The following is a 27,812-nucleotide window of genomic DNA, read 5'->3' on the forward strand; positions in this document are numbered from 1 at the left end:
GCTGCCATCTTCTCCGGAAGTGTGTAGGCTGGTTTTAATGGCTTCAAATTAGCAAGTCCTGGGGTCTGAATTCCTTGAGGGAGGGATTCCACCCGAGTTGGGCTTCACCCCTCCCCTGGGGAAGGCACAGGCTCCAGACAAGCTCTCAAACAACCTTGTTTCTGCCTGTGTCTGAGGCAGTTGCAGCCTGAGAGGTCCTGCCGCTGAATCCAGAGCCAGTCAAGCGTTTGTAGAAACACAGCCACAAAAACCTGTTTCCTTTTCTTTTCTTTTTCCGTCAGCCCTGCCCCCTCTTCTTCAGCGCAAAAATCAGCAACCTCTGCTTTGATCAGGTTGACCTGAGCTGGGGGCCTATTTTTAGTAGTCACAACTTGTTAATTAATTCCACAATTGGTGTTTAATTGGGCTCAGCCCCTGCTGCTGATAAAGTCCCTTTCCTTTCCATTCTGGGAAGCAGCCTGTGCAGGAGGGGCGCCGGCCGCCACGGCTTGGGGAACTCACGGTTCTGGGGGTGCTCGCAGCCAGTCCAGCTCGTCCAGACTGGGGTACGCTGTGTGTCCGGTCACTCACGTGGCCCAGGAGCTGTTCTGTACTGTTTCTGGTTATTTAGTAGTTTTTCTGGAGGACGAACTAAAATGTGCACATTGTTAAGCCGCCATCTCGGCCTGGAAGTCCGTCAACCAAGATTGTACATCTGCTAAAATTATCCTTAAAAAATGAAAGAGGGAGTGCTTGGGTGGTTCAGTGGTGGAATGCTTGCCCGCCGTGAGAGAGACCTGCGGTTGATTCCCAGACCATGACCCCCCCCCCCAAAAAAAAAATAAGGGGTAAATGAGGTCATTTTTTGGTAAATGCAAGCTGAAAGTGTTCATCACCGGAAGACCTGCCCTACAAAAAATGCTAAAGGAGTCCTTCAGGCCAGAATAAAAGGACACTGGATAGTAACTCAAAGCCATGAGAAGTAAAGAGCATAGGTAAAAATAAAATCCTGTTTTACTGTACTTTTGGCTGAGAACTTTTTTCCCCTCCCACACCCGTTCCCCCATATTTGACTTAAAAGGCAAATGTAAAAGCCAATTAAAATTTATGCTTTGGTCATACCGTGTGTAAAGACGTAATATGACACAATAGCTTTATAAGAGGGGGATGTTTTGTATACTGTACATAGTAGATCGTTTTTGTTCCAGTAAAGTAGGTTGGTACCAGTTGAACTTGGTTGCTGTTAAAGATGTTAATTGTAATCACAGAGGTAACCACTAAACAAATAATTTTAAAATATACTGAAAAAGAAGGGGTATGGGATTTATTTATTGTTAATTTTTTAGCACTGAGTATTATTATATTGATTGTGGTGGTGAATACACAGCTCTGATTATACTCAGAGCCATCAACTGTACACTTTGGATGGACTGTATGGTGTGTGATTAAAACTGTTTTACATACACACACAACATACACACAGATGAGGAAAGAAGGAAATCAAAATGGTAGACTACAAAAGAAACAACCAAATACAGAAAAGGGCACTAATAAAGCAATTGAGGACCTATAAACATACAAGACATAAAGAAAATAGCTAAGTGGCAGAAGTAAATATACCCATATCAATTATTACCTTAAATGTCAATGGATTAAGCTCTCCTGTTAGAAGGAAGAGATGTCAGATTAAATGAAAAATGTGATCCATCTACATGTTGCCTACAAAAGACTCACAACAGGTACAAAGACACAAAGAGGTTGAAAGTAAAAGAATGGAAAAGTTTCCATGCAAACAGTAATCAAATGATGAAAGGTTCAATATAGAAAGAAACCATAAGAATTATAAACATATATGCCCCTAATAACAACCCCAAAATGTATGAAGCAAAAATTAATAGAAGTGAAGGGAAAAATAGTTTGATGATAACAGTTGGAGACTTCAGAACACTACTTTGCACAATTGATAAAATTCTTGAAACAATGGGTGGTAAGTAAATGGACTTGTACAACACTACTGAATAGTTAGGCCTAATGGTCTAGAACACTCTATCAAACCACAGCAAAATGGACAGTCTCCTTATGTGCACGTGTATCCTTTTAGGGACAGACCATCAGGCCAAAACATTTGATTTTGAAATTTTACTAAATTTGAAAATATTGAAATCATATAAACTACCTTCTTAGGACCCAGTGGAATAAAGGTAGAAGTTATTAACAGGAGGAAAACTAGGAGATTTACAAATAGGTGGAAAATAATGTTATTAACTTGTGGGGTAAAGAATTCACAGGAGTATTAGGCAAATATCTTGATACGAATAAAAACAAAATGCACCATACCAGAACTATGGGATGAGGTGAAGGCAGTGGTAACTTCACAACTGAAGGACTAAGAAAAGTAATAGCAAACTAAAGATAGACCAAAGGAAGAGCAAAAGAATTAGGAAAAGGGGTGCAGTTAGTAGAAGAAAGGAAGTAAGACAGATTACAGCGGAGATGATTGAACTAGGGACTAGAAGAACGATAGAGGATCAGTGAAACCAAAAGTTGTTTAAACAATCAACAAAATTGACAAACCTATATGGGAAAAAGTACAACCAGTGCAAGCCGGGGTCACTAGTCAACAGTAACATTGTGATATGCTCTCACTGAATGTAACAGCCATTATGCCAAAACTAAAGGTCAGCAGGCGGGGTACATGGTGAGGGGGTATGGATTCTGTGTGAAAGAAAAGGAAGTGACTTCAGATAGATTTTGGTGGCGAAGACATGCCTATACACTTTGGTTGGATTGTATGATATGTAAATAAAACTGCTTAAAAATGGGGGAAAAAATTGACAAGCCTTTAGCCAGACCGACAAAGAGAGGGTAGAAATAACTAAAACCAGGAGTGAAAGTGGAAAAGTTAACTACCTACCTTAGAGAAATGAAAAGCATCATAAGAGGGCACGTAATCTGTTGTACACCAATAAATTGGAAAATCCATGTGAAATAGACAGATTCCTAGAAACATATGAATCATGTGATGCAAAGAGAAATAGAAAAATCTCAAAAGACCAGTAATAATTAGAGATTGAAACCATAATCAAAGACCTTCCAACAAATAAGGGTTCAGGGCCAGATGGCTTCAGTGTTGAATTCTACCAAACATTTAAAGAAGAGTTAACAACAATCTCGAACTTGGCGAGGAGGTGACACTCTCTAATTCATTCTATAAGGCCAGCATTATCCTGACGCCAAAATTGATTGAAGAGAGTTCTAGAAAGGAAAATTACAGACCAGTATGACTTATAAGTAAATGCATATATCCTCAAGGAAATATGCTGGCAAGCTGAATCCATTAGTGTATTAATAGTATGTTTATATGACCATGTAGGATGTCCCAGCAATGCAAGGATGGATCAGCATAAGACAACCAATCAATAGGATACATCACATTAATAGTGTGAAGGAAAAACACATCATCTTGATGCAGAAAAAGCATTTGACAAAATGCAATATTCTCTCATTGATAAAAACACTCAGAAAACTAAAAGTAGAAGGAAACTTTCTCAATATGATTAAGGACATTTTTTTTTAAAAAAAACCTACAGCAAACTACATGGTCAGTGGTGAAAGTCTGAAAGCTTTCCCCCTAAGATCAGGAATAATAAAAAAGGGTGCCCACTGCACTACTGCTATTCAGTATGTAATGGAATTCTATCCAGAGCAGTCAGGCAACAAAATGTAGTAAAAGCCATCTAAATTGGAAAGGAATAAGTAAAACTATCCCCATTCCAAGGTGACCTGGTGCTATCTATATCTACCTACCTACCTATCTATCTACCTACCTACCTGTCTGTCTGTCTGTCTGTCTATCTATCTATCTAGCATATATATATGGGAAGTCCTCAAGAATTCACCAGAAAGCTACTAGATTCAGTAAAGTTCCAAGAGGAAGGATAAACATGCAGATGTCGGTTGGTTTTATACACCAGTAATGAGCAAACTGAAAAGGAAATCGAGAAAATATTTCCATTTTTAGTAGCTAAAGGAATAAAATAGCTAGGAATAAATTTAACCAAAGACTACAAAACACTATTGGGAGAAATTAAGACAAACAAATGGAAAGACATCCTGTGTTTATGGGCTGAAAGACTTAACATTGGTAAGATGTTTATACTATGGCTATCAAAATTCCAGCAGCCTGGTAGTAACCAGTGGGAGGGGAAGTCCTCAACCCAGCACCCACTCCCGGGGCGTGGGTGGCAGTATGACTTTCTGCAAGCCTGAACAGAGAGCGGCAGACCACATGCCTGGTTGGGTGCCCTGCCCGAACCCACGCTGCCCATGTGCTGCCTGTCAGCACTTCCTGGGCTGATGCCAGCCCAGGTGTCGGAGAGGCTCTTTTTTCATCACCCACTCTTCATTCCTATTTTCTTTCAGTTTCCCTCTGCAGATGCAGGAGGCAGATGGGCTGTGAGGTTAGATGGGAGTCCTGATAGAATAATTTGACTTAATATTTTGAAGATTGAATCCGGATCACTTATTGTTTTAATGGAATGATTTTCTACAGAGCTGTAATATATTTAAAAACGTGAATGTGTTGTGTAAATACAGCTTGTTTACATCAAAAATAAAAGGTAAACACACACACACACACACACACACACACACACAAAATTCCAGCAGCCTTTTTTGAAGATACTGAAAAGTGGAGCCACGGATTCATTTGGAATTGCAAGGAGTCCTAAATAGTCAAAACAATCTTGAAAAAGAAGAGGAAAAGTCCAGGACTCAGTTTCTGATTTCAAATCTTAATACAGAACAACAGTAATTTAAAAAGTGTTACTGGCATCAGCATAAACAGAACAATAGAAAAGAATTGATAGGTGAGAAATAAGCCCACACATCTCTGGTCAGTTGATTTTTGCAAGGTCGCCAAGTCAATTCAATGGGAAAAGAATAGACTCTGCAACAAGTTGTACTGGAACAATTGGAAGTCTACATGGAAAAGAATGAACTTTGACCTCATTTTCAAAAATTTTTTTAAAATGGATCAGTTACCAAAGCTTACGTGCCAGTTTGGAAATATTATATACCCCAGAACCATATTTTAATCCTGATCCAATCTTGTGGGACGAGACCCATTGTTTAGGGTTTATACTTTGATTAGATTGTGTCCATGGAGATGTGACACACCCAGCTGTAGGCACGAGCTTTTGATTAGATTATCTTGGCAGAAACCTACAGCCAAACCTCAGTTGTGCACTCAATTGTGGGTGTGACCTTTGATTCAGTGGAGATGTAACTCCACCCATTCAAGGTGGGTCTTGATTAGTTTACTGGAGTCCTTTAAAAGTGGAAACATTTTGGAGAAAGCTCAGATGCAGACGCTTGGAGAACAGAAGCGACAGAGTTGACAGAGCCAACACAAGAGTTTGGAAATGCAGAGCCCAGCAGATGTTGCCAAGTGCCTTCCCGTGAGATGCTAAGCAAGCCAGAACCCAGAGTTGTGTCCCAGAGGAGCCGAGTGAAGGCCCACAGATGCTCAGAGAAGAGACCACTGGCGTCAGAAGTGAAAGCAACGAGCCAGGAACAAGGACAAGCAGGTCCTTCCCAGATCAGCCTTATTCGACAAAGTATCTCTCTGGATGCTTTAGTTTGGACATATTTATGGCCTTAGAACTGGAAACGTGTAACTTACTAAGTTTCCTTTTTAAAGGCTACATCATTTTTGGTATATTGCATTCTGTCAGCTTTAGCAAACTAATACAATATAAGGACTAATAGTATAAAATTCTTACAAGAAAACATAGGGAAATGTCTCAAGCCCCTCATATTAGGCAATGGGTTTTCAGATTTTACACCAAAACTACAAGCAACAAATGAAAAAACATAAAATGGACTTCATCAAAATGTAAAATGTGCATCAAAGGACATCAAGAAAGTGGAAATGTACAGAATGGGAAAAATATTTGGAAACCATATAGCTGATAAGGAGTTATTATCCAGAATATATAAATAATTCCTATACTCAACAACAGAAAGGCAAGCCAGTTACAAAATGGGCAAGGACTTGAATAGCTGTTTCTCTACAGATGACATGCCTGTGGCTGATGAGTATATGAAAAGATACCCAACATCATTGGCCTTCATAGAATCGCAGAAATGCACACTGCGGTGAGGAGGCACTTCACAACCACTGGTTCCTATATTCTTAAAAACCAAAGTGAGTTTGGGCAACAATGCAAATAGGTAGGAATCGCAGTACATTGTTGGTGGCAATGTAAGATGGCAGCTCCTCAAAAAGTTAAACATATAATTATCATATGCGTCAGTAATTCCACTTTTAGGTGTTTACCTTAAAGAACTGAAACATTTGTACACCAATGTTTATCACAGCATTATTCGCGATAGGCAAAAGGTGGAAACAACCCAAGTTCTATCAACACATGAATGAATGAACAAATGTGGTCTGTCTATGTGATCGAGTATCATTCAGCCACAAAAAGCAATGTATGCTGGTTCGTACTACAACATGGATGCCCCTTGAAGACATCATGTTCAGTAATTAAGTCAGACGTACAAGGCCACTTAACATGATTTATCTTCTGTGAAATCCTTAATCAAGTTCTTGGAGACAGAAAGCAGAATAATGGTTACCATGGGGTGGGGGGAGCAGTTGGGGAGGTATTACTCAGTGGTTATGAGTTCCTGTTTGGGATGTTGAAAATTTCCTGGAAACCCAGTAGTGGTGAATGTTATATTAACATTGTCAATGCCCTAGAATTGTTCACTTAAAAATGTTTAAAATTATGTTTGTGCTATGTACATTTTACTTCAGTTTTAAAAATTAAAACAAACCCCAAATCCCATCAGCACCCTCTGCCCCTCTCCCTTGTCCCTGTGTCCTGTAGTGGACAGGACAGCCTTTACATTGTCCCTGTTTCCTGCTCCTGCTAACATGCCCACAAATTTTTCTTTAAAATAGGAGCATGTCTATGGGGTGCTCAGCAGTGCCCCTTTCTTCACTTCCAGATACACAGGACACTTCAAGTTCACTAGTCAGAGTCACTCTGGTGGAGTGTAGAGGACACTGGACTGGGTGGCTTTGGCTGGCCTCTGGCTGACAGACAAGCACCAGGATCGGCCTTTCCTTAAGACTCCTGCTGTTCTAAGAAATAAGCTCTTGACAACATAGACATCTTCAAAAGGGGCTTTCTCCCAGAAAAGAGCTCAAACAAGATAATGCAACTCAAGTGCCCAATTAGAACATTCCTTCGTTTCCAAGTTTGCCCTGGAAGCTCCCCCTTTTCCACTCCCTTGGGGAACTCCATACCACTTTCTTTTTGGTTGGGGCCATCCGATTCGCAAGTCATTTGTTGCCCAAATAAACTTTGATAAAACTTTAAATTGCTGCAGTATCTTTTACAGTTATGTCCAGGGATATCCCCTGGTGTGGACACACTATTAAATGTATGTTTCAGTCTTTTTGATCATTCAGACATCTCAGCTCAGACGCTGGGACCCCAAGCCTGTCACAGAGCCAAGCCCCTCCTGGGACCTTCCCCCTTCAACTCTGCCCTCCGCTCCACTTTGGGCCACCTGTTCCCTGCCCTTCCACCTACCACCACCACCCCAGTCCAAGCTGGTTCTCCCTGTCACGTCACCACAGTTAGCAGTTCCACACGTGTAGACTTCTGCCTTGTTTAGCCCGTGACCCCCGCACGTGCCCTGGCTAATGGATGCAGATTCAAGAATTCATTTGAGATGTGTGCGGGTGAAGTTGAAGCTTGGAAGCAGAACAGCATCTGCTGTGCTCACGGCTGTGCCCCAGTGCTGCTTAGAGCCCTGCTGGCTGCTGTGGCCCTGTGGGTCCTTACCTGCCAGCGGCTTTGAGCTCTGCACCCCTGCACCCGAGTTCCTGTGAGATGGCCACCACAGCAGCCCCAGGATTCACTAGGGCCGTTGCGAGCAGTGCCTTCTGCCTCGTCTCATCATTGCCTTCCTTCTCTTTTTGCTCCTTTTTTTTTCTCATTAATGTATAACATGATCAAGTATACAAATCATAAATATTCACATAAATTTTTACATATGTACGTGTGTATCACCACTTAGATCAATTTCAGGCTCCCCACAAGGTGCCTTCATGTCCTGTCACAGTCATTTCTCCAGTGACCAGTATTAGTCAGAGACTGGCTTGGGCTCTTCTTGATCTTCCTGAAGATGAAGGTGCCCATTATGGGCCATCAGCTCAGCTTCGTGCTTGGGAGAGTTGTCCACAGCGTAGCGGCTGTTCCTTCTTTGTACTGCCGTGAAGTGTTCCAGTGTGTGAATACAGGGCAATGACTTACCGGTTCTACATGTTGATGGACACCGGTGTATGTTTTTGTTTCCTAGGTTGCCTGAAGCAGTTACTGTGAAATGGTTTGGCTTAGACAATAGGCATTTTTTAGCTTATAAGCTTAGAGTTTGGAGACTTGAAAATGTCCAAATCAAGGTGATGCTTTCTTCCCAAAGACCGACTGCCAGCAATCCTTGGCTCCTCTGCCACATGGCAGGCACATGGTGGCATCTTCTGGATTCTCCTTTCTCTTCAGGTTTTGTTGATTTCAACTTCTTGGCTCCATGACTTTCTCTTTCTCACTCTGTGTTCAATTCTGTTCATAAAGGACTTCAGTAGTAGGACTAAGACTCATCCTGGATGACTGGGTGATACCCTAACTGAGGTAACCTCATCAAAAGGTCCTACTTAGTTGATTCACACCCACAGGGATGGACTGACTCTAAGAACCTGCTTTTCTGGGGTCCATGCAGCTTCAAACCACACAGGGTGGTTGCTGGATTTTGGCTTCTATAGATAAAGCTGCTGTGGAGACTTTTAGTGCTGCCGAGCATAGATGCTCTTTACTGATGGGAATATGCTTCGAAGTGAAACTGGGGGTCCTGTGATTCCCTTCAGGAGCTGCTGACAAACATTTTTCTAGTTGTACCAGCTCCACCTCCTCACCAACCCTTGGCATTGGGAGTCTTAAATATCAGATGTTCTATTGGCTATGATGGTTTTTTTCCTGTAGTTTTAAATTTTGTTTAATTGAGGTAAAAATTGCATACAGTGAAACGTGCAGATCTTAAGTAAACAACTGATGAAAGTTTATGGATACGAGGTGCAGAGTACAGCCATCAGCCCAGAACACAGCCTCGCATCTTTTATATCTCTACTACGCCGCCATCACCGCAGTTAGTTTTGCCCTGATGTCAGTTTTTCATGAGTCTGTGTTCTTTTGTGTCTGGCTTATTTCACTCAACGTGGCATTTTCTCGGTTCATCCCTTTTGAGCCATGTACCAACACTTTGTCTCTTTCCATTGCTGAATATTCCACTGTGTGGATACATCACACACTGGTCGCGTGCTGCTTCTACCTTTTGGCTGTTGTGAATAACACTGTGATGAACACTGACCTACAGGTAGCCGTCTGGTGAGTCCCTGGTTTCGGTTCTTCTGGAATTTATCTAGAAGTTGAATTGCCAGGTGGTAAGGTAATTCTATGTTTAACCTTTTGAGGAACTGCCAAACATTTCCACAGTGATGTGACCGTCCTCGCACATTCCCACCAACAATGCAAGAGACCCTGTTCCTCTGCATTTTCACCAGCACTTGTCATTGTTTCTAGTCACCATCTTAGTGGGTGTGAAATTGTATTTCACTAGGGGGTTCATTTGCATTTCTCTGATGACAAATAGTGTTGAGTATCTTTTTATATGTTTATTTGCCTTTTGAATATCTCCTTTAGAGGAATGTCTATTCAAATCCTTGGTCCATTTTTAAGTTGAGTTGTTTACTGATTTGTTGTTGAGTTGCAGGAGTTCTTTATATAATCTGTATATTAAACCCTTATCAGATAATCTTCTACCATTTTTTAATTTGTTTTTCACTTTCTTGATAAGGTCTTTTGATGCACAAAACTCTTCAATTTTGATGAAAACTATTTTAACAATTTTTTTCTTGGGTTGTTTGTGGTTTTGGTATAAAATCTAAAACTCCATTGCCTACTACAGACTCCTGAAGTTTATTTTTTTGGTTTGCTATAGCTGCTGAAAACAATATACCAGCAAGGGACTGGCTTTTACAATAGTGATTTATTATAAGTTACAAATTTAAGACCATGGAAATGTCCAAATTAAGACATCAACAGGAGGATGACTTCTCTGAAGAAAGGCTGCCAGCATCTGGGACACCTCTGTCAAATGGGAAGATACATAGCCGGTGTCTGCTGGTCCTTCTCTCTTGGGTTTCATTGCTTTCAGCTTCGGGCTTCAGTGGCTCTCTCAGCTTCTGTGGGTGTGTCCTTGATCCTCAGCTTCTCTGCTAGATTTTTCTCTGAGCTCTGGGCTTTGTCCATCCCTTGTCCTCTTATAAAGGACTCCAATAAAGGAGTAAGACCCACCTTGAACGGGCTGGGTCACATCTCCAATTGAAGTAATCACAACAGGTCTGCCCCCACAGGAATGGATTAAAAGAACATGGCCTTTTCTGGAGGACGATAACCACTCCAAAGTACTACATCTATGTTTTCTTGTGAGAGTTTTATGGTATTAACCCTTATATTTAGGTCATTGATTAATTTTGATTCATTTTGAATTAAATTTTGCATATGGTGAGATACAGGGTCCCAAATTCTTTGCACCTGGATTTCCAGTTGTCCCAGCACCATTTGTTTGGAGATACTATTCTTTCCCCATTGAATGAACTTGGCATCCTCATTGATAATCACCTAGCCATAGATGTGTGGATTTATCTCTGAACTCTCAATTATATTTCATTTGTCTATGTATCTATCATTATGCCAGGATCACGCTGTTTTGAATACTGTTGCTTTTTAGTAATTTTTATAATCAGGAACTGTGAGTCTTCTAACTTTGCTCTTCATTTCAAGATTGTTTTGGCTCTTCAAGGCCTCTTGTAATTCTATATGAATTTGAGGATCTGCTTTTCCATTTAGGCAAAAAGGCCTGCTGAAATTTTGATTGGGATTGCATTGAATGTGTAAATTTGCTTTAGGCCAAACTGACATTCTAACAATAAGTCTTCTAGTCCATGGACTTGGTAATGCCTTTCTGTTTATTTAAAATTTCTTTCCATGATGTCTTGTAGTTTTCAGCGTACAAGTTTTTAGCCTCTTTCATTAAATTTGTTCCTAGGTATTTCATTTTTCTCTTAGATGTTATTATAAATGGAATTGTTGTCTTGATATCCTTTTCAGATTGTCTGTTACTGGTGTGTAGAAACACAACTGACTTTTGCATGTTGATCTTGTATCCTGCAACTTTGCTGAATATGTGTTTATTGGTTTTTAGTAGCCTTGCGGATTGTTTGGGATTTTCTCTCTGTAGTATCATGTCATCTTAAAATGGAGATAATTTTACTTCCTTTCCAATTTGGACGAGTTTTATTTCTTTTTCTTGCCTGATAGCTCTGACCAGAACTTGGGGTATAATGATGAAAAGTAATGGTGTCAGTGGGCATTCTTGTCTTGTCCCTGATCTTAGGGAGAGAGCTTTTAGTCTCTCAACTTTGTGCATGATACTTACTAGATTTCATTCGTAAATGCTCCTTATCATGTTGAGAAAGTTCCCTTCTATTCCAGGCTTTCTAAGTGTTTTTATCTTGGAAGGATGTTGGATTTTTTTTCAAATGCCTTTCCTACATCAATTGAGATGATCATGTGGTTTCTCCTCCCCTTCAGTCTGTGGACATGTGGTGTATTACAATGCTTTTCTTGCGTTGAGCCATCCTAGTATTCCTGGAATAAATCTCACTTGGTCATGGTGTATAAATCCTTTAATATACTTTTGGATCTGAAATGCCAGTTTTTCCTTGAGGATTTTTCATCTATATTCCTAAGGGATATTGGTCTGTAATTTTCTCTTCTTACACTGTCTTTATCTGACTTTGTTATCAGGGAATTGCTGGCCCAATAAGATGAGTTAGAAAGTATTCTCTCCTAGTTTTTGGATATACCATATAATTTTTTTAATTGACAAAACAAAACAACATACAAACACAAACATTCTTAACATATGAACATTCCATACTTTGTGTATAATCAGTGGCTCACAATATCATCACACAGTTGTATATTCATCACCATGATCATTTCTCAGAACATTTGTATCACGCCAGAAAAAAGAAATAAAAACAGAAAAGAAGAAACTCATACATCCCACACCCCTTACCCCTTCCTCTCATTGACCACTAGTATTTCCATCTACCCAATTTATTTTAACCTTTGTTCCCCCTAGTTTTTCCTATACCCCTTACCATTCCTATTCATTAATCATTAGTATTTCAATCTATTCAATTTACTTTAACATTTGTTCCCGTTATTTATTTATTTTTAATCCATATGTTTTACTTATCTGTGCATACCGTAGATAAAAGGAGCATCAGACACAAGGTTTTCACAATCACACGGTCACATTGTGAAAGCTATATCATTATACAATCATCATCAAGAAACAAGGCTACTTACTGGAACACAGCTCTACAGTTTCAGGCACTTTCCTCTAGCCTCTTTAATACACCTCAAACTAAAAAGGGGATATCTATATAATGTGTAAGAATAACCTCCAGGAAAACCTCTTAACTCTGACATCTCTCAGCCACTGACACTTTATTTTGTCTCACTTTTCTCTTCCCTTTGTTGGACGAGAAGGTGTTCTCAATCCCTAGTGCAGAGTCCCAGTTCATTCTAGGATTTCTGTCCCACGTTGCCAGGAAGGATTATGCCCATGGGAGTCATGTCCCATGTAGAGAGGAACTTTGCTTGCTGTGTTGGCTGAGAGAGAGAGGCCACATCTGAGAACAAAAGAGGTTCTCTGGGGGTGACTCTTAGGCCTTATTATTATTATTTAAATTTTTATTAATAAAACCAATCAACATACAATATGAACATTCTTTTTTTTGTCACGTAGTTGTATGTTCATCATCATAATCATTTCTTAGGACATTTGCATCAATTCAGAAAAAGAAAGCAGAAAAAAATTCATACATACCATACCCCTTACCCCTTCCTTTCATTGATCACTAGCATTTCAATCTACTAAATTTATTTTAACATTTGTTCCCCCTATTATTTATTTTTAATCCATATGTTTAACTCATCTATCCATAAGGTAGATAAAAGAAGCATCAGACACAAGGTTTTCGCAATCACATAGTCACATTGCAAAAGCTATATAATTTTACAATCATCTTCAAGAAACATGGCTACTGGGGCACAGCTCTACCTTTTCAGACAGCTCCCTCCAGCCTCTCTGTTAGCCTTAACTGAAAAGGTGGTATCTATTTAATGTGTAAGAATAACCTCCAGGGTGACCTCTCAACTCTTTGGAATCTCTCAGCCATTGACACTTTATTTTGTCTCATTTCTCTCTTCCCCCTATTGGTCGAGAAGGTTTTCTCAGCCCCTTGATGCTGAGTCTCAGCTCATTCTAGGATATCTGTCCCACGTTGCCAGGAAGATCCACACCCCTGGGAGTTATGTCCCACGTAGACGGGGGAGGGCAGTGAGTTTCCTTGTTGTGTTGGCTGAGAAAGAGGCCACATCTCAGCAACAAAAGAGGTTCTCTTGGGAGTGACTCTTAGGCCTAATTTTAGGCCTTATTATAAGTAGCCTTAGCCTATCCTTTGTGGCAATAAATTTCATCTGAACAAACCCCTAGATTGAGGACTCAGCCTATTGATTTGGTTGTCCCCACTGCTTGTGAGAATATCAGGAATTCTCCAAATGGGGATGTTGAATTTTCCCTCTTTCTCACCATTCTCCCAAGGGTACTTTGCAAATACTTCTTTATTCACTGTTAAATCACTCTGGGATTTATCGGGGCATCACACTGTACAAACCCACAAAATCTCATGCCCTACTCAAGGTTCGATGTACTTATGGTGTTCAATTAACCTGTCCATATAAGTTATATTAGGAAATGTGCTAGTCAAAGTGTAAATTTTGTACCAAATAAACATTTTTCCTTTAGTCTCAGACTAAAGTTGGAGTTTTAAAATATGAATGACTATTTTCAACACCCTGCATTACTGACATTCCTTTGTTCTTACTCATGTACATTTAGTCACTATCATTGTACACTCTAGGCATTCCTAGATTATACAATCTCAGTCTTTATCGTCTATCTTTCCTTCTGGTTTCATGTGTGCCCCCCGCCCTCCTCCCTCTATCCTTCTCACATTCAGCTTCATTCAGTGTACTTACATTATTGTGCTACAGTCAGGTAGTATTGTACTCTCCAGTCCTGTTGCATAATCTGTATCCCTTTGGCTCCAATTACCCAATATCTACCGTATTTTTATCTCCTGATAAAAATATACCATATACTAGAATTTTTAACATCTGTAGGATCTGTAGTGATGGCCTGTCTAATTCCTCATGTTGGTAATTTGTACTTTATTAATCTTTTCTTGATCGGTCTAGCTAGAAGTTTACCAACTTTACTGTTTCTAGGATACACCTTTTGTTTTTTATTTTTGCTACTGTTTACCTGCTTTTATCATATTGACTTTCTATTGTTTATAATATTGACTTTAACTTTTATCTTTATTATTTCCTTCTTTTTGCTTATTTTGAGTTTAATTTGCTCATCATTTTCTAGCTTCTAAGGAAGAAGATTAGATTACAGATTTGGGGCCTTTCATCTGATATAAGCATCCTGCAAATTTTTAAAAATATATTTTTACTGTAAACAAACAAACACACAAACATTCTTGACATACAAACATTCTTGACATGGTTACAATCACTGGCTCACAATATCATCACATAGTTGTGTACTCATCATTATGATCATTTCTTAGAATATTTGCATCACTCCAGAAAAAGAAATAAATAGAAAAAATTCATACACGCCATATACCTTACCCCTCCCTCTCACTGACCACCAGTATTTCAATCTACTCAATTTATTTTAACCTTTGTTCCCCCTATTATTTATTTCTTATCCATAATTTTTACTTATCTGTCCATACCATAAATAAAAGGAGCATCAGACACAAAGTTTTCAATCACACAGTCACATTGCAAAAGCTGTATCATTATACATTCGTCTTCAAGAAACATGGCTACTAACCACAGCTCTACAGTTTCAGGTACTTCCGTCTAGCCATTCTAATACACCATAAACTAAAAAGGGGATATCTATATAATGAGTAAGAATAACCACCAGGATAACCTCTCGGCTCTGTTTGAAATCTCTCAGCCACTGACTGAGAGATTTTGTCTCATTTCTCTCCTCCCTCTGTTGGTCGACAAGGTTTTCTCAATCCCTTGATGCAGAGTCCCAGCTCATCCTAGCATTTCTGTCCCAGATCCTGGGAGTCATGTCCCACATAGAGACAGGGAGGGCAGTGAGTTCACTTGCAGTGTTGGCTGCAAGAAAGACCACATCTGAGCAACAAAAGAGGTTCTCTGGGGGTGACTCTCAGGCGCAATTTTAAGTAGGCTTAGTCTATCCTTTGTGGGGATAAGTTTCATATGAACAAACCCCAAGATTGAAGGCTCAGCCTATTGATTTGGTTGTCCCCACTGCTTGTGAGAATATCAAGAATTCTCCACGTGGGGAAGTTGAATTTTCCCCTTTTCTCTCCATTCCCCCAAGGAAACTTTGCAAATACTTTTTATTCATTGTTCAAATCACTCATCCTGCAAATTTTAAGATGTGTTTTCATTTTCATGCAGTTCAAAATATCTTTTAAAGTTCCTTATGATTGCTTCATTTACCCATGCAATATTTAGAAGTCTGTTGGTTAAGTTTCAAATATTTGGAAAATCTCCAAATATTTTTGGTTAGCATCTGAAAACATGCTCTGTAACATTTAAGGCTTAGGAGTTGTCTTTAGGCACAGAAGAGATCCATTTTGGTGTGTGTGACGTGTACACTTGAAAAGAGTGTGTGTTCTGCTGCTGTTGGGACGTGTTTTCTAAATGTTCATTGATGGAGTTGTTTAATCATTTCTACTCGTTCTATTACTGAGAGAAGAGTTTAAAAAATCTACTATAATTATGAATTCATCTGTGTCCCCTTTTACTTCTGTCATTCTTTTACTAGGTTTATATGCATTTAGGTTTAATGTCTTTAAAATAATTGATCCCTGTGTCATCATGCAATGTTCCTGTCAGGTAATCTTCCTTGTTAGAAAGTTTCATATGACTATAGCCGCTCTACCTTTTGCATGCTTAACGTTTGTACATTCCTCTTTTTTTTTTTTGCACAAAGTTAATGTTTATTCCAACTTTGTGTCACATTCCTAGATCCTTCCCCAATGTTACATGAAGAAAAAAACAAAACAGAATGAATAAATGAAAGCAGAATCACTAATGTTATCAAACAGGGAAACAAAACCACGCAGCCATCAACAAGAGTACAGCAAAGACAATACTGTAAAAAGAAACAAAGAAAATTGCTAGCAAACTAGAGGCATCATATTTTTTCACAACAGCAAAATATGCTCCTGCATACAATGGAACATAAACAGAATTTTTTTCCTTTAAGATACAGACATGCAAATTCTTTTTTTAGTATTGTGGCTAGATAAATGTGTTTGTAATGGTAATTCTACTAAGCTACTACTGAGTGGGCCAGGAACGGATTTATGGATACTGGGGGTGATGTGTACTGTAATTCTTTGATTGGGATGGTGGATACGCTAACCAAAATAAAAAAAATAATATGTGAACACAGAAGTACAAGAGAAAGGTGAATGAGACCTCTCTTATATCTTAGCAACATAGAGATAGAAACCAAATTTAAACACAGTCCACTCTGCTTTTGAGGAGGCTGTGGTTCAGCCCCGTCTCGCCTGCTGACGCAGTCCCCTGTGAGAGTACTCACAGGTGTCTTCTAAACAGCAAACCTGTGTTTAGTGGTGGAGCTGCTCTTCTAGCTGCACCTGCATGGGACTGATGACCAGTTCCTGTCCTTGGAGGACGTTCTATTCTCTCCTGTGTGCCCTCCCTGCATGTGTCAGAGCCCCTCCGTCCACACTCAGTAGTCCACGCTGCCGACCTGTCACCTTTAGTTCTCATGTTAACACAGCTCCACCTACATCATCACTGAAGTCATCAAGGTTCCCCAGTAAGGCACCGCCGAGTCTCCAGCCAAAAGCAGTCAAGGTCACTTTGTCTCTGCTGTTTGTTCAGTGTATGTAGCTACATCCTCCTCGTTTGTTTGTTTGTTTGTTTGTTTTCATCTTTCCATATAGGTGCAATACCATCCTTAAAAAGTGAGCAGTCACAGCCAGGCATTAAATTACTAGACAGCAGGATATGTTTGCAGAGCCCAGAAGTCTTCAACAGTACCAAACTTAGAGTTAGTCAAAAATTTCCTTGCCAAATTTTGATTTTATCATTTTTCAAGATCCAAAGCAACCGTGTCTTCTGTGGTGGATGTTTAATACAATGTTCTGGGCTAGCAACCTCCTGACTAGATTCTATTCTCTCTCCTTCTGTAGGTCAGGGGATTAGGGGTAGGGGTGGGTTTTGGTTCCACAGTCACCACCTCAGAGCACTCTTTATCCTTTTACTTTTAACCTGAGTTTTTAATTTGAAGTCTGTTTCTTGTGGACAGCATATAGTTAGGTCTTGCTTTTTCATTCCAAGTTGGCAAACCCTGCCTTATAGTTGGTAACGTGTCATCTTGCTGCTTGTATTCTATTTGTCCCATCTGTTCTTTGGTTCCTTTTTCAACCTTACCCTGCCTACTTTTGGGCTGAGTACTTTTAAGTTGTACACTTTATCTTTTGTTGACTTTTAAACTACTACTTATATTTTATGGTTGCTTTAGGGTTTCAGTGTGTATTTTTCAGTTATCACAATGTACTTTTAAACAATATATCACTTCATGTAAATTATAAGAATCTCACAATGTATGCTCCTATTTCTCCCTATCCTTGGGCTATAGTTGTCAAATACTTTACCTCTACAGGGTATATACCATTTATGTCACCTTAGTGTTTGAAGGCTATTTCACTGTGTATGTACTTCTAAGTCGAGATAATTTTTTTCTTTCATTACTTTAAAGCTGTTGTTCCATTGTCTCATGGTTCACATTGTTCCTACCAAGAAATCTACCATCATTCTCATCTTTGTCACCATGTAGTAAGAGTCTTTCTTCTCTGGCTGCTCTTATGATTTTTCCATCACTGGTTTTCCACAGTTTATGATGTACCTTGGGTGGTTTTCTTTGTGTTTATCCTCCTTGGGGTTTATTGTCTCTAGGTATTCTATTTGTTTTTTTAAAATATCTAATTGTCACCACAATGTCACCATTTTCTTTTCTAATTTCATTCATTTCATTTAATATTTAACAGATGTTGAACACATACTGTGTTCCTGGAATCAGGAAGTGATCAACACAGTGATCCTTGTTCTCATGGAGCATATGTCATGAGGATAGGGGAGAAGAGAAAAAATAAACAAGAAACATCAAAAAATGTTACAACCCTTGCGTAATAGAAAGTAGGAAGTGTTATGGGAAAAGTAGAGCATATTAGAAAAATGGAGAGTGGGAGTGGGGGCTCGTTAGAGCCAGGATGGTGAGAGACTGAGGGAGGGAGTGCTCAGCAGAGGGGGGGGGGGGGTATGAGTAGACCAGAAGGCTGTGGGAGAAAGCATGCAGCTACTGCGGGTAGGGTCTTCCAGGGAGAAAGCATGCAGCTACTGCGGGTAGGGTCTTCCGGGGAGAATGCGGGTAGGGTCTTCCGGGAAGAAAGCATGCAGCTACTGTGGGTAGGGTCTTCCAGGCAGAGGCATCAGTTCCCCAGAGACCCACTGTGGACTGAGCGAGGCAAGCAATGGAAAGCTCAGAGCAGTCAGCCCATGGAAGGAGAGGGGAGAAAGCACTTATCAGGAAGAGCATTGCAGATATATTTGTTTTTCCTTTGCGTGAGAGGGGAGCTGTTAGGGGGTTTGAGTGGAAGAATCATTTGATATCACCTTAGATATTCAGGGTACAGGGGCAGAAGTGGGGTGACAGGAGGTGAGGGGTGGTGCGTGGCATGGCAGTGGGGTATCATGGGGTGCTCAGATCCTGGATACAGCTCGAAGGTAGGGCCAACAGAACCACCGAAAGATTGTGGGGCAATGGGAAAAGAAGAGTCAAGGTGTGTCTGAGGTTCCTGACCTCAGTGGATGGAAGAGTGGACACCCATCCACTGAGATGGCAAGGTCAGAGGTAAGCAGGCCAGCTCAGGGGGCTGTGTTGAATCTGAGAGCCAGGGGCCATCCCTGTGGAGATCTTCCCAGGGGCCTGAGTGGAAGCAGGTCCCGTGGGTTGGCTCTAAGAGTGTGGAAAGAGGAGGAAAGCGAGGCGCGAGGTGTGTAGACAGCTCTGCTGCACAGCAGCATGGAATGCAGTGGGTCAGTGGAAGTGGGTGAAGAGAAAGGTTAAGAATGGGAGAAAAGTTAGCCACTGCTATGCCGACAGTGGGGAAAAATGATGTCCGCGGCAGGGCGGAGCTTTAGGTTGGAGCCCGCAGGTGGGCTTTTGCAGAGTCAGGTGGGCACGCGGCTCTAAGCAGCACTTTCCCCAGTGCAGCGGGAAGCAGGGCCTTCGGCCGAGCCCAAGGCGGAGACGGGGTTAGAGGCTTGCAGAGAGCAGAGGTAGGAGGCAATGACTGGTGATGCCCATGCTTCTGACCTGGGGCGGGGAACGGCGCTTCCTACAGGTGCCACCGGGCCAATCCGGGATCTAAGCGGGACGGGGCTTTGCCAAGAAAGTGGAGTGAAACTGGGCCAAAGGAGCCATTGTAATGGCGAACCCTGGAAAGGGCACTGCGCTGGGTAAGGCGTGAAGGCTCAGGGCGCTTAGGGCGGGACAGTAGCGGACTCCCCAGCGGGGCGCAGCGGCGGGTGAAGTTGGGGTATTTATCCGTTTAAAAAAAATAACTTTGAGACACTGAGTTCATCCTTTTACAGTGTATAATTCAATGAAGTTCAGTATTCTTCACACTGTTGTGTAACCATCACCACTACCTTATTCCAGGACATTTTCACCCCTCCCCAAGGAAACCGCAGGCGTGTGTTGGCAGACACTCTCCACCCCTCCGCAGCCCGTTTTCTGCCTTGCGCATCTGCCCACTGAGGGCCCTGCGTACAAACGGAAGCATTCGATATGTGGTCTTCTGTGTGCCTTTCGTTCAGCATGTTTTCAAGGTTCACCCATGGTTTCGCCTTGATCGGAACTTAATTCCTTTTCACAGCTGAACACCATTCTATCGCGTGGACAGACCACATTTTGTTTATCCATTCACCATCTGATGGGCGCTGGGTTGGTCCCACTCTCCGGCTATGTGAATAATGCTGTTATAAACATTTGAGGACATGCTTTTGAGCGGGTATCTATATATTTTTTTTCTTTCAATTATGATGCCACCCCAAGCCCCGGGGTCTGACCTTACTCAGCACCTGCTTCATACCTGGCACACCTGGCGTCTCGGGGCGTCGGGCAGTCACAGGCCCGGAGAAGAGGGTTCAGGGGCCCAAAGCTGAAGAAGAGGGAACGGCAGGGCCGGTGGGCGGGGCAGAGGGTGCCAGGCGGCCAGCACGTGCAAAGGCCCCGAGGCGGGCACGGGGAATGAGGAGAGGACGGCGGGCCCAGCCCTGCAGCGCGGACCCCGTCGGCCTCGGAACGGACGCGCCCCTCGGCTGCGTGGGAGACGCCGCTGGGTCACCCTGGGCCTCCTGGGGTCCGGGTGTGAGCCGTGGGAGAAGGGGCCTCGGGATCACCCACCTGGGCTGCGGCGGCGGGAGGGCGGGAGGCTCTGCACAGGGCTGAGCCTCGGGGGCGGGTCCGAGTGGGGGGAGTCGCTCCCTTGGCCGCGGCAGCCCCGAGGTACCAGGGGGACATCAGGGGCGGCCGCCCAGCCCTGAGAGCGAGGAGCAGATGGGCCTGGAGCCGCAGGGCTGCTGCGGGGTCGGGGCGGCCGCAGGGACCCCTCGCTGGCCGCAGCGGGCGCGGGCGGGGCGTCACCGGCCACGACTCAGGCCAGCGCGGCGCGCCCCGAGGTGCCCGTTCCCACAGAGCTGCTGGGGCGCGGGGACCGCGGGGGGCTTAGGACGGCGCCGGCGCCGGCCCCGGCATGGGCGCCCCTCCATGCCCCCACCCCGCCGCCACCCGAGGTCGGCACGCGCCCACGGGGGTCCGCCCGGGGTCCCACCCGGCCCGCCCGCAGCGAAGGTGCGCTCGCCACCCTCGGAGGGCCTCGGCCTCCGGGCGTCCGCACGCGTCCCCTTTAAGGCTTTGCTGCGCCCTCCCGCCTCCTTTTTCCAGCGCGTTCCCGTCTCAGCCGGCCCCGCCCCCGCCGGGGACGCTCTGCGTCACCGCGCTCACCCGGGCTGGCGTCCGCGCAGACGGGTCACCACGGGCCACTGGGTGAGGAGCTCCGAGGCACGTGACAAGAGGCGAGGCGGGTCCCCGCCGGAAGGGGCGTGTCGAAAGCCGGGGCGCCGCGTCACCCTATGTAAGCATTCGTCGCTGCATTGACGTACTTCCGGGCTAGAGCGCGCCAATGGCTGCAGAGCTCGGGAGCACGTGAACGAAGGCCAGGGCTGCGCCGGAAGGGGCGGGGCGGAGGGCGGCTGCGCCCATCGCCGCACTGACGTGAGTTGGCGTCACCGCAGCCCCGCGCCTAGACACCCGTCGAGATCGCGGGGGCGCGCCCGGGGCGCCGGGGTTCGGGCGGCCGTCTCGGAGCCCCGCCCCGACGCTGTTGCCGGTGAGAGCTCGCGCTGTGAAAGTGCAGTTCCCGGTGACACGAAACGCCGGTCTCGGCGGGTCCGGAGGGCTCCGCGGGTGTGGACGCCCCTCCCGCGCCTGCGGGGCTGTGTAGACCCCGCTCTGGCCGGCCCGAGGGAGCCCGGGGTCTCGCCTCCTCGGGGTGCCCCGTCACCGCCGGCCCTAGCCCGTGCCGCCCGTCCCCCGCCGCTGCGGTCCCAGCCTTTCCGCGGCCAGTGCGTGGCGCCGGGTCCCTGCCTCTGTCAGCCCGGAGCCGGCCTCTCACCCCTGCGTTCCGGAAGCTGCCGCGAGGCGTGCGGGTGGTCGGCTGCGGGGAGAAGTGGCCCCGACACATCGGGAAGACCTGGTTGGGGCTCGACTTCTCAGCGGTGGCTGTTCCTTTACCCCGCCTGGGGGGGGCTGCACCCCCAGGTGTGGTCAGGCCCAGCTGCCCGTGCTTTTCCTCGTTGCCACCAGCTCTGAGCATCACCTGGGGTTGTGGGTGTCGCCGGGGCCAGCTCCCGGCAGTGCTCACCCCGGCCTTGGGTCGCCCAGAAAGCCCGGCGTTCATGGGGCTCAGTAAACGCTTGTTAGTAAAACTGTGAGCAGTGGGGTGCGAGGCTGTCATTTGGCATCTCTTACTCCACGTTTCTAGATATGGATCAAAAACTTCCAAGGTTGATAGAAGAGCTCACAACTTCTGGAGAACCCAAACTGAATCCTGAGAAAATGAAAGAACTGAAGAAAATTTGCAAGTAAGTCTTAGGGTTCAGCATTACACTGAGGGGAAATGGCCCAGCGGGGCTGCGATGTACCTGGAGGTTGTTCGGAGTCTGGGCCTGGCTCCAGCCGCGTCCAGTGCCTCAGCCAAGCCCGCCCACTCTCCACGGTCACCTTACCTGGGAAAGAAACACAAGGAACATGGGCCAAAGGCCCATGTCTTGTCGTCTTCCCTGGTACTGCAATGCCAGTGCAGTCATGTCCTGTGGTCCCTAGGGTGTTGTGTGCTGTGTGGGGGACAGCACGTTTGGACCCTGCAGTTGGCATCCCTGCCCAGTGTGAGTGTGCGTGCACAAGTGTGAGAGAGCGGGCAATCATGTGCATGACCTCCTAGTTCCCCTGTGCGCGTATGTGCTCACAGGTGAACAAATACCCCTTTGCTGTTGGAGCATGTGATGGGGGGAAGGTCAGAGCTCACAGAAGGGCAAGTTACACACTGGCTTGGCAGGATCTGTATGTCTGGACTGTTAGAATGTGCCCATCGTCATCTTTCCCTTACGGAAAGCATTGGCTGGGTCCTCTGCTGCCCGCCTGGAGATTTCCTGCTAGGCAGCCAGCCTGGGGTGGGGTGAGGGGAATGCCTTCCTTCTGACGGAGGTGGCGCGGGCAAAGGGCTCATTACCCTGTGGCCTGCACTGTGAGATGGGAGCTTGCAGGTGATTGTTTAACAGATGAAGTTTTCACATACTGAGCAGTAAGTGAGGCTCTGATCGGGTTTAGCTGCACACCCCTGGAAAACCCTGGAAAAGAGCAGCTTACACAAGGGGTCAGTAGCTGGGAAGAGGGTAACAGAGAAGCAGAGGGGGTGTTTGTGCACCAGCTCCCTCGTCACATGGGCTCCTAGAAGCTGCCAAGGTCCCGTCCCCTCTCCGTTCCGTCCCACAGCTGCAGCGGGGCAGGATCTCTGTCTGAGTGCTGGGTTTACACTTCTGATATCCTAGACCAGGGGCTGGCAGACTTTTCCGTAAACGGCCAGAGAGTAAGGGTTTTAGGTGGTAGGGGTCACACGGGCTCTGTAGTAGGCACTCAACTCTGTGAAAGGAGCTGCAGGCCTCTAGGAACATGGGGCTGTGCCCCAGTAGAACTTTAAAAGTTTGTAAAGTTTGTGTTTCATGTAATTTTCACATATTACAAAATATTGTTTTTGATTTTTTTCCAATCATTTAAAAACATAAAAAACATTCTTGGTTTTGGGGCCATACGAAAACTGGCAGTGGTCAGGTTTGGCCCATGGCAGGAGTTTGCTGGCTCTGTCCTGGAAGAGGTAGATGGCCACTGGTCAGCCTGAAGTGACAAAGTGTCCACCTTCAGGGAGCATTTGCTCACTTGGGGGAGAAATGGCTGAAGCAGTGTCCTTCAAGCAGCACCAGGTACCTAGCTCAGCTCTGCCTGTACCCCATGCCCCCAGGGTGTCAGAGGAGCAGCTCGGCCATGCCTACCGCCTTCTGATGACCCAGCTGAGCCAGGAGCACTCCGAGGTCCGCCTCTCTGCCTTCCACGTGGTGGACGAGCTCTTCGCCAGGTCGCATCAGTTCAGGACGCTGGTCGTCTCCAACTTCCAAGAGTTCCTGGAGCTCACCCTGGAAACGAACCATGAGCGGCTTCTGCCCCCACCCCGGGAGGCGGCCCAGAGGCTGAAGCAGGCTGCCGTCAGGTCCGTCAGGGAGTGGGGCGAGAAGTACGGCGAGGCCTATAAGAAGCTCGCCTTGGGTGTCCACTTCTTACGGCACAACAAGAAGGTGAGTGCATCCGTGCCGCAAGGACAGGCTGGGGTGGCACAGCTCTCTGCGCCTAGTTGGGTGGGCTGTGCACCCAGCCTCCTGTGGGGAGGCAGCGAGCCGGGTCCTGCAGCCAGGACATTCTCAGCAGATGTGCCCTAGCGAAGCTCCTGATGACGCACTCGGGGACGTACTGTGGTGGTGGACCGAAGTGGCAGCTGGGACTGTCCTGGGGCTATCCTGGGGCTGTGGGCGAGGGCAGTGTGTTAGGTTCCCAGGGCTGCCGTCACACCCACTGCAGACTGGAAGCTTGAAGCAGCAGTTCTGGAGGCCACAAGTCCAGAATCAGGGTGGCAGTAGGGCTGGCTCCTTCTAGAAACTTCCGGGGGGGCTGCACTCTGCCTCTTCTAGCTCCTAGGGGCTGCCAGCAGCCCTTGGTGCCCTTGGCTCTGCTGCTCCCCCCATGCCTCCCCCCCCTCCCCGTGGCTGTCTGTCTCCTCTTCTGGTAGGGTTGGGGGCCGCCCTCATCTTTCCTAGTCGCGTCTGCAGAGACGCTACTTCCCAGTAAGGTCCCTTTCTGAGATTCCGGTGGGTGTGATTGCGGGGGGCACTAGTCAACCCTCCCTAGGCGGTGTCAGCAGACGGGGTGGTGGCCGGTGAGGTTCAGAGAGCTGAGGGGATGGTAGCTGGGGATTTCCTGAGAGGAAGGGCAGCTGTGGGATGTGTGCAGGGATGGAGCTGAGCCCGCAGACAGGGTTCCACATGTGTGTGAGATCAGTCACCTCTCTTCCTCCGAGAAATAAGGGTGAAATTTAGCTTCTCAAGTGTGGTTTTTCTCTCCGGGATTCCCAGACTTGGATCTGCACACCTGCACTTCCCTCCCCCACCTGGACTCTGCCGCGGGTTCTGGTGCCTGCTGGGGTCCACAGTGTCCATGAGGGTGTGCGGTGACCCTGGCGCCCATGGCCGGCCCAGCCTGCCCTCTTCTCCTCCTGACTCCCCACTGCAGTTTCAGGTTGGCTCTGAGCGGGGAGCTCTGAGCCAGCTCCCCAGGCTTTGGCTTCCCCGGTGGGACCTCCCTTGCTGCACCCTCCCAGGCAGCCTGTGCCACACACTCCTTTGTCATCTTAATTGGGTTTGCCCCTTTGGTTTTAAGGCAGCTGTTTTGGTCTGCTAAAGCTGCCAGGCTGCAACACACCAGAGATGGATCGGCCTCTAATAAGGGGATTTATTTAGTTAAAGATTTACAGTTCTTCGGAGGAAAGGCAGCTAGCTTTCATCTGAGTTTCTCTGTTACATGGAAGGCACACAGCAACGTCTGCTGACTTCTCTCCTGGCTTCTGGGTTCCATGGCTCTCCCCAGGGCAATTCCTTTCTGCATCTCCAGACGTCCGGGCTGAGCTGCGACTGCTGAGATGAGGCGTGCTGAGCTGCTGAGCTCTGTTCTGACCTCTCTCTTTTAAGCCTCCAGCCAATTGAATTAAACCTCACTCATTGAAAGGAAGGTGCTCCCCTGAGCTGACTGCAGGTGTGAACAGCTGTAGGTGAATTTCACCTGCTGGTGATTCACATCCACAGCAGCAGAGTGACAGGGCTCCATCACCTGGCCAGGCTGGTACCTGAGCCTGACTGCCACAGTAACCGTGCTGCTGCTTTCTTCTTTCCAGGGATTAGACATCAGTGTGAATGTGGGTTTCCTTCTGTTTTTAACATGCTGGGAGTTTGCCTAAATCCTAGGGATCCTGACTGTGTACTGATGCTGGGAAAGCTTTGGAGACTTATATTTCAAAATTTATTTTGAAATAATTTCAAACTTACAGGACTATTGCAAAAGTAATTCAAATTCCATTCAGAGAACTCCAGCATACCCTCCCCGGATGCCCATATCTACCACTTTTTAGTAGTTTGCCCCAGTTGCCGTATCATTCTGTCTTTCCATCTGTCTGTGCATGCATCTGTCCATCTCTATCTGTCTGTCTGTTCATTTAGCTGTTTCCTAAACATTTGAGAGTAGGTTGCATATACCAATTCCTTTACACTTAATACTGCCAAGGACGTTTCCTAAGAAAGGGGGTGTTGTGTTCCCTTGTGTAAATATCCGCCTGAAGTGCAGTCATCAAGTTCAAGAAATTTAACATCGATACGAAACTGACAGTCTGTTTTCCACTTTTCGATATGTCATAATAATGTGCTTCATGGCCTCTCCTCTTCCAGTGTTCGTCCCAGTACAGTATGATGGACTGCGTTCACTTGTCATTGTTTCTTTAGTCTCTCTCACATTTGCTGAATTGTGGAAACGTGACATGCACAGTGCTCAGTGGGATCCATCACATTCGCAAGGGCGTGCCCCCTCACCCCTTCCCTTTCCAGAGCTCACCCCTTGCGGCACGAGCCTTAGCCCGGCGTGCAGAACTGCCCCTCCCCCCCATTCCCCTTGGTCCTTGGAAACCTGTACTCTACTTTCTCTTGCTGCGAGTTCATGTGTTCTGACCGTGTCATACAAGTGGAATCGTGGAATGTGTCCCTTGGCGCCTGACTGACCTCAGCACACGCCCCAAGGGTTTGTCCACATCGTGGCGTGTGCCGTCACTTCCTTCCGCTCTGGGGCCGAGTGGTTCCCCCATGGGGTGGGCCGCGTGCGTTTCTCCACGTTCTGCTGGGGGGCTCAGGCTGCTTCCCCATTTGGTGACCGTGTCCGAGGCCGCTTTGAGTGTCGGCGTGCACGCGGCCTCCCCGCCCTTCACTTCTGAGTGTGCCAACACGGGACCTTCAGCTCGGGTGGCAGCTCTTCTGACCTTGCAGGAACCCCCAGACAGGCCTCAGCAGCGGTGCCGGTCCACGTTTTCACCAGCCGTGTACCTTCCTAGTTCTCTGCGCGCACCAGGACTTTTTAATTTGTTCTTTCGTTTTGCACTGGATACCTCATTACAGTTTTGATTTGTACTTCCCTATTGTCTAACGATGTTGAGCATCTTTTCATGTGTCCGTTTGTGTATCTTTACAGAAATGTTTATTCTATCCCTTGTCTGTTGTTTGATTGGGTTGTTGTGATTTTGCTGTTGAGTTGTAAGAGTTTTTGAAAAATGTATTCTGGATAGTAAACCCTTACAGGTGCATGGTTTCCAGATACTTTCCCCATTCTGTAGACAGTCTTTTCACCTTCTTGATAATGTCCTTTGATGCACAAAATCTTTTAATTTTGATGTTCGTTTTATCTATTACTTCTTCTGTTGCTGTGCTTTTGATGTAAAATCCAAGAGTCTGTTGCCTAATGTAAGGTATTATATGAACACCTTGAATTAATGTATATGTATTGATATATATTCAAATATGTGTTTTATTTTAAGAGTTTTATAATTTTTTTATATTTAGGTTGTTGATCCATTTTTTTAATGAATACAAAATTTTATTCCTTGACTTTAGAAAAGTTAATTTGTCAGTAGTATGATAATTTTTCATTGTTTTGAAACTGTTAACCATTTAGTTGACTATACTAACAATAATGGGCAATTGTTTGCTTTAGAAATAGAAAATGATATAAAATGTATAAATATATGAAGAACAGTGTGGTTG

At 45.3% G+C, this 27,812-nt stretch overlaps 1 protein-coding gene, 1 long non-coding RNA gene and 1 pseudogene across 4 annotated transcripts in view; 1 reads left to right on the forward strand and 2 right to left on the reverse strand.

Annotated features, from left to right (window-relative positions):
- Positions 1–21,446, reverse strand: part of LOC143662938 (uncharacterized) — a 30,558-nt gene extending 9,112 nt beyond the window's left edge. Inside the window, exon 1 of one of the 2 annotated variants that reach the window (XR_013165677.1) lies at positions 21,358–21,446. This is a non-coding gene — a long non-coding RNA (uncharacterized LOC143662938). The remainder of the gene's footprint in view (positions 1–21,357) is intronic. The other variant, XR_013165676.1, reaches the window with a different exon arrangement.
- On the reverse strand, positions 16,791–18,068 carry LOC143663432 (eukaryotic translation initiation factor 4E pseudogene; annotated as a pseudogene).
- A 79-nt stretch (positions 21,447–21,525) lies between the features above and the next one.
- The window catches only part of UVSSA (UV stimulated scaffold protein A), a 40,209-nt gene continuing 33,922 nt past the window's right edge, over positions 21,526–27,812 (forward strand). Inside the window, exons 1-3 of one of the 2 annotated variants that reach the window (XM_077136206.1) lie at positions 21,526–21,627; positions 22,397–22,496; positions 23,930–24,260. In XM_077136206.1, the coding sequence (XP_076992321.1) occupies positions 22,399–22,496; positions 23,930–24,260 (429 nt within the window). In that variant the 5' untranslated portion in view covers positions 21,526–21,627; positions 22,397–22,398. The other variant, XM_077136207.1, reaches the window with a different exon arrangement.

This window comes from Tamandua tetradactyla, chromosome 19 (genome assembly GCF_023851605.1).
Source record: "Tamandua tetradactyla isolate mTamTet1 chromosome 19, mTamTet1.pri, whole genome shotgun sequence".
NCBI lineage: Eukaryota > Metazoa > Chordata > Mammalia > Pilosa > Myrmecophagidae > Tamandua > Tamandua tetradactyla.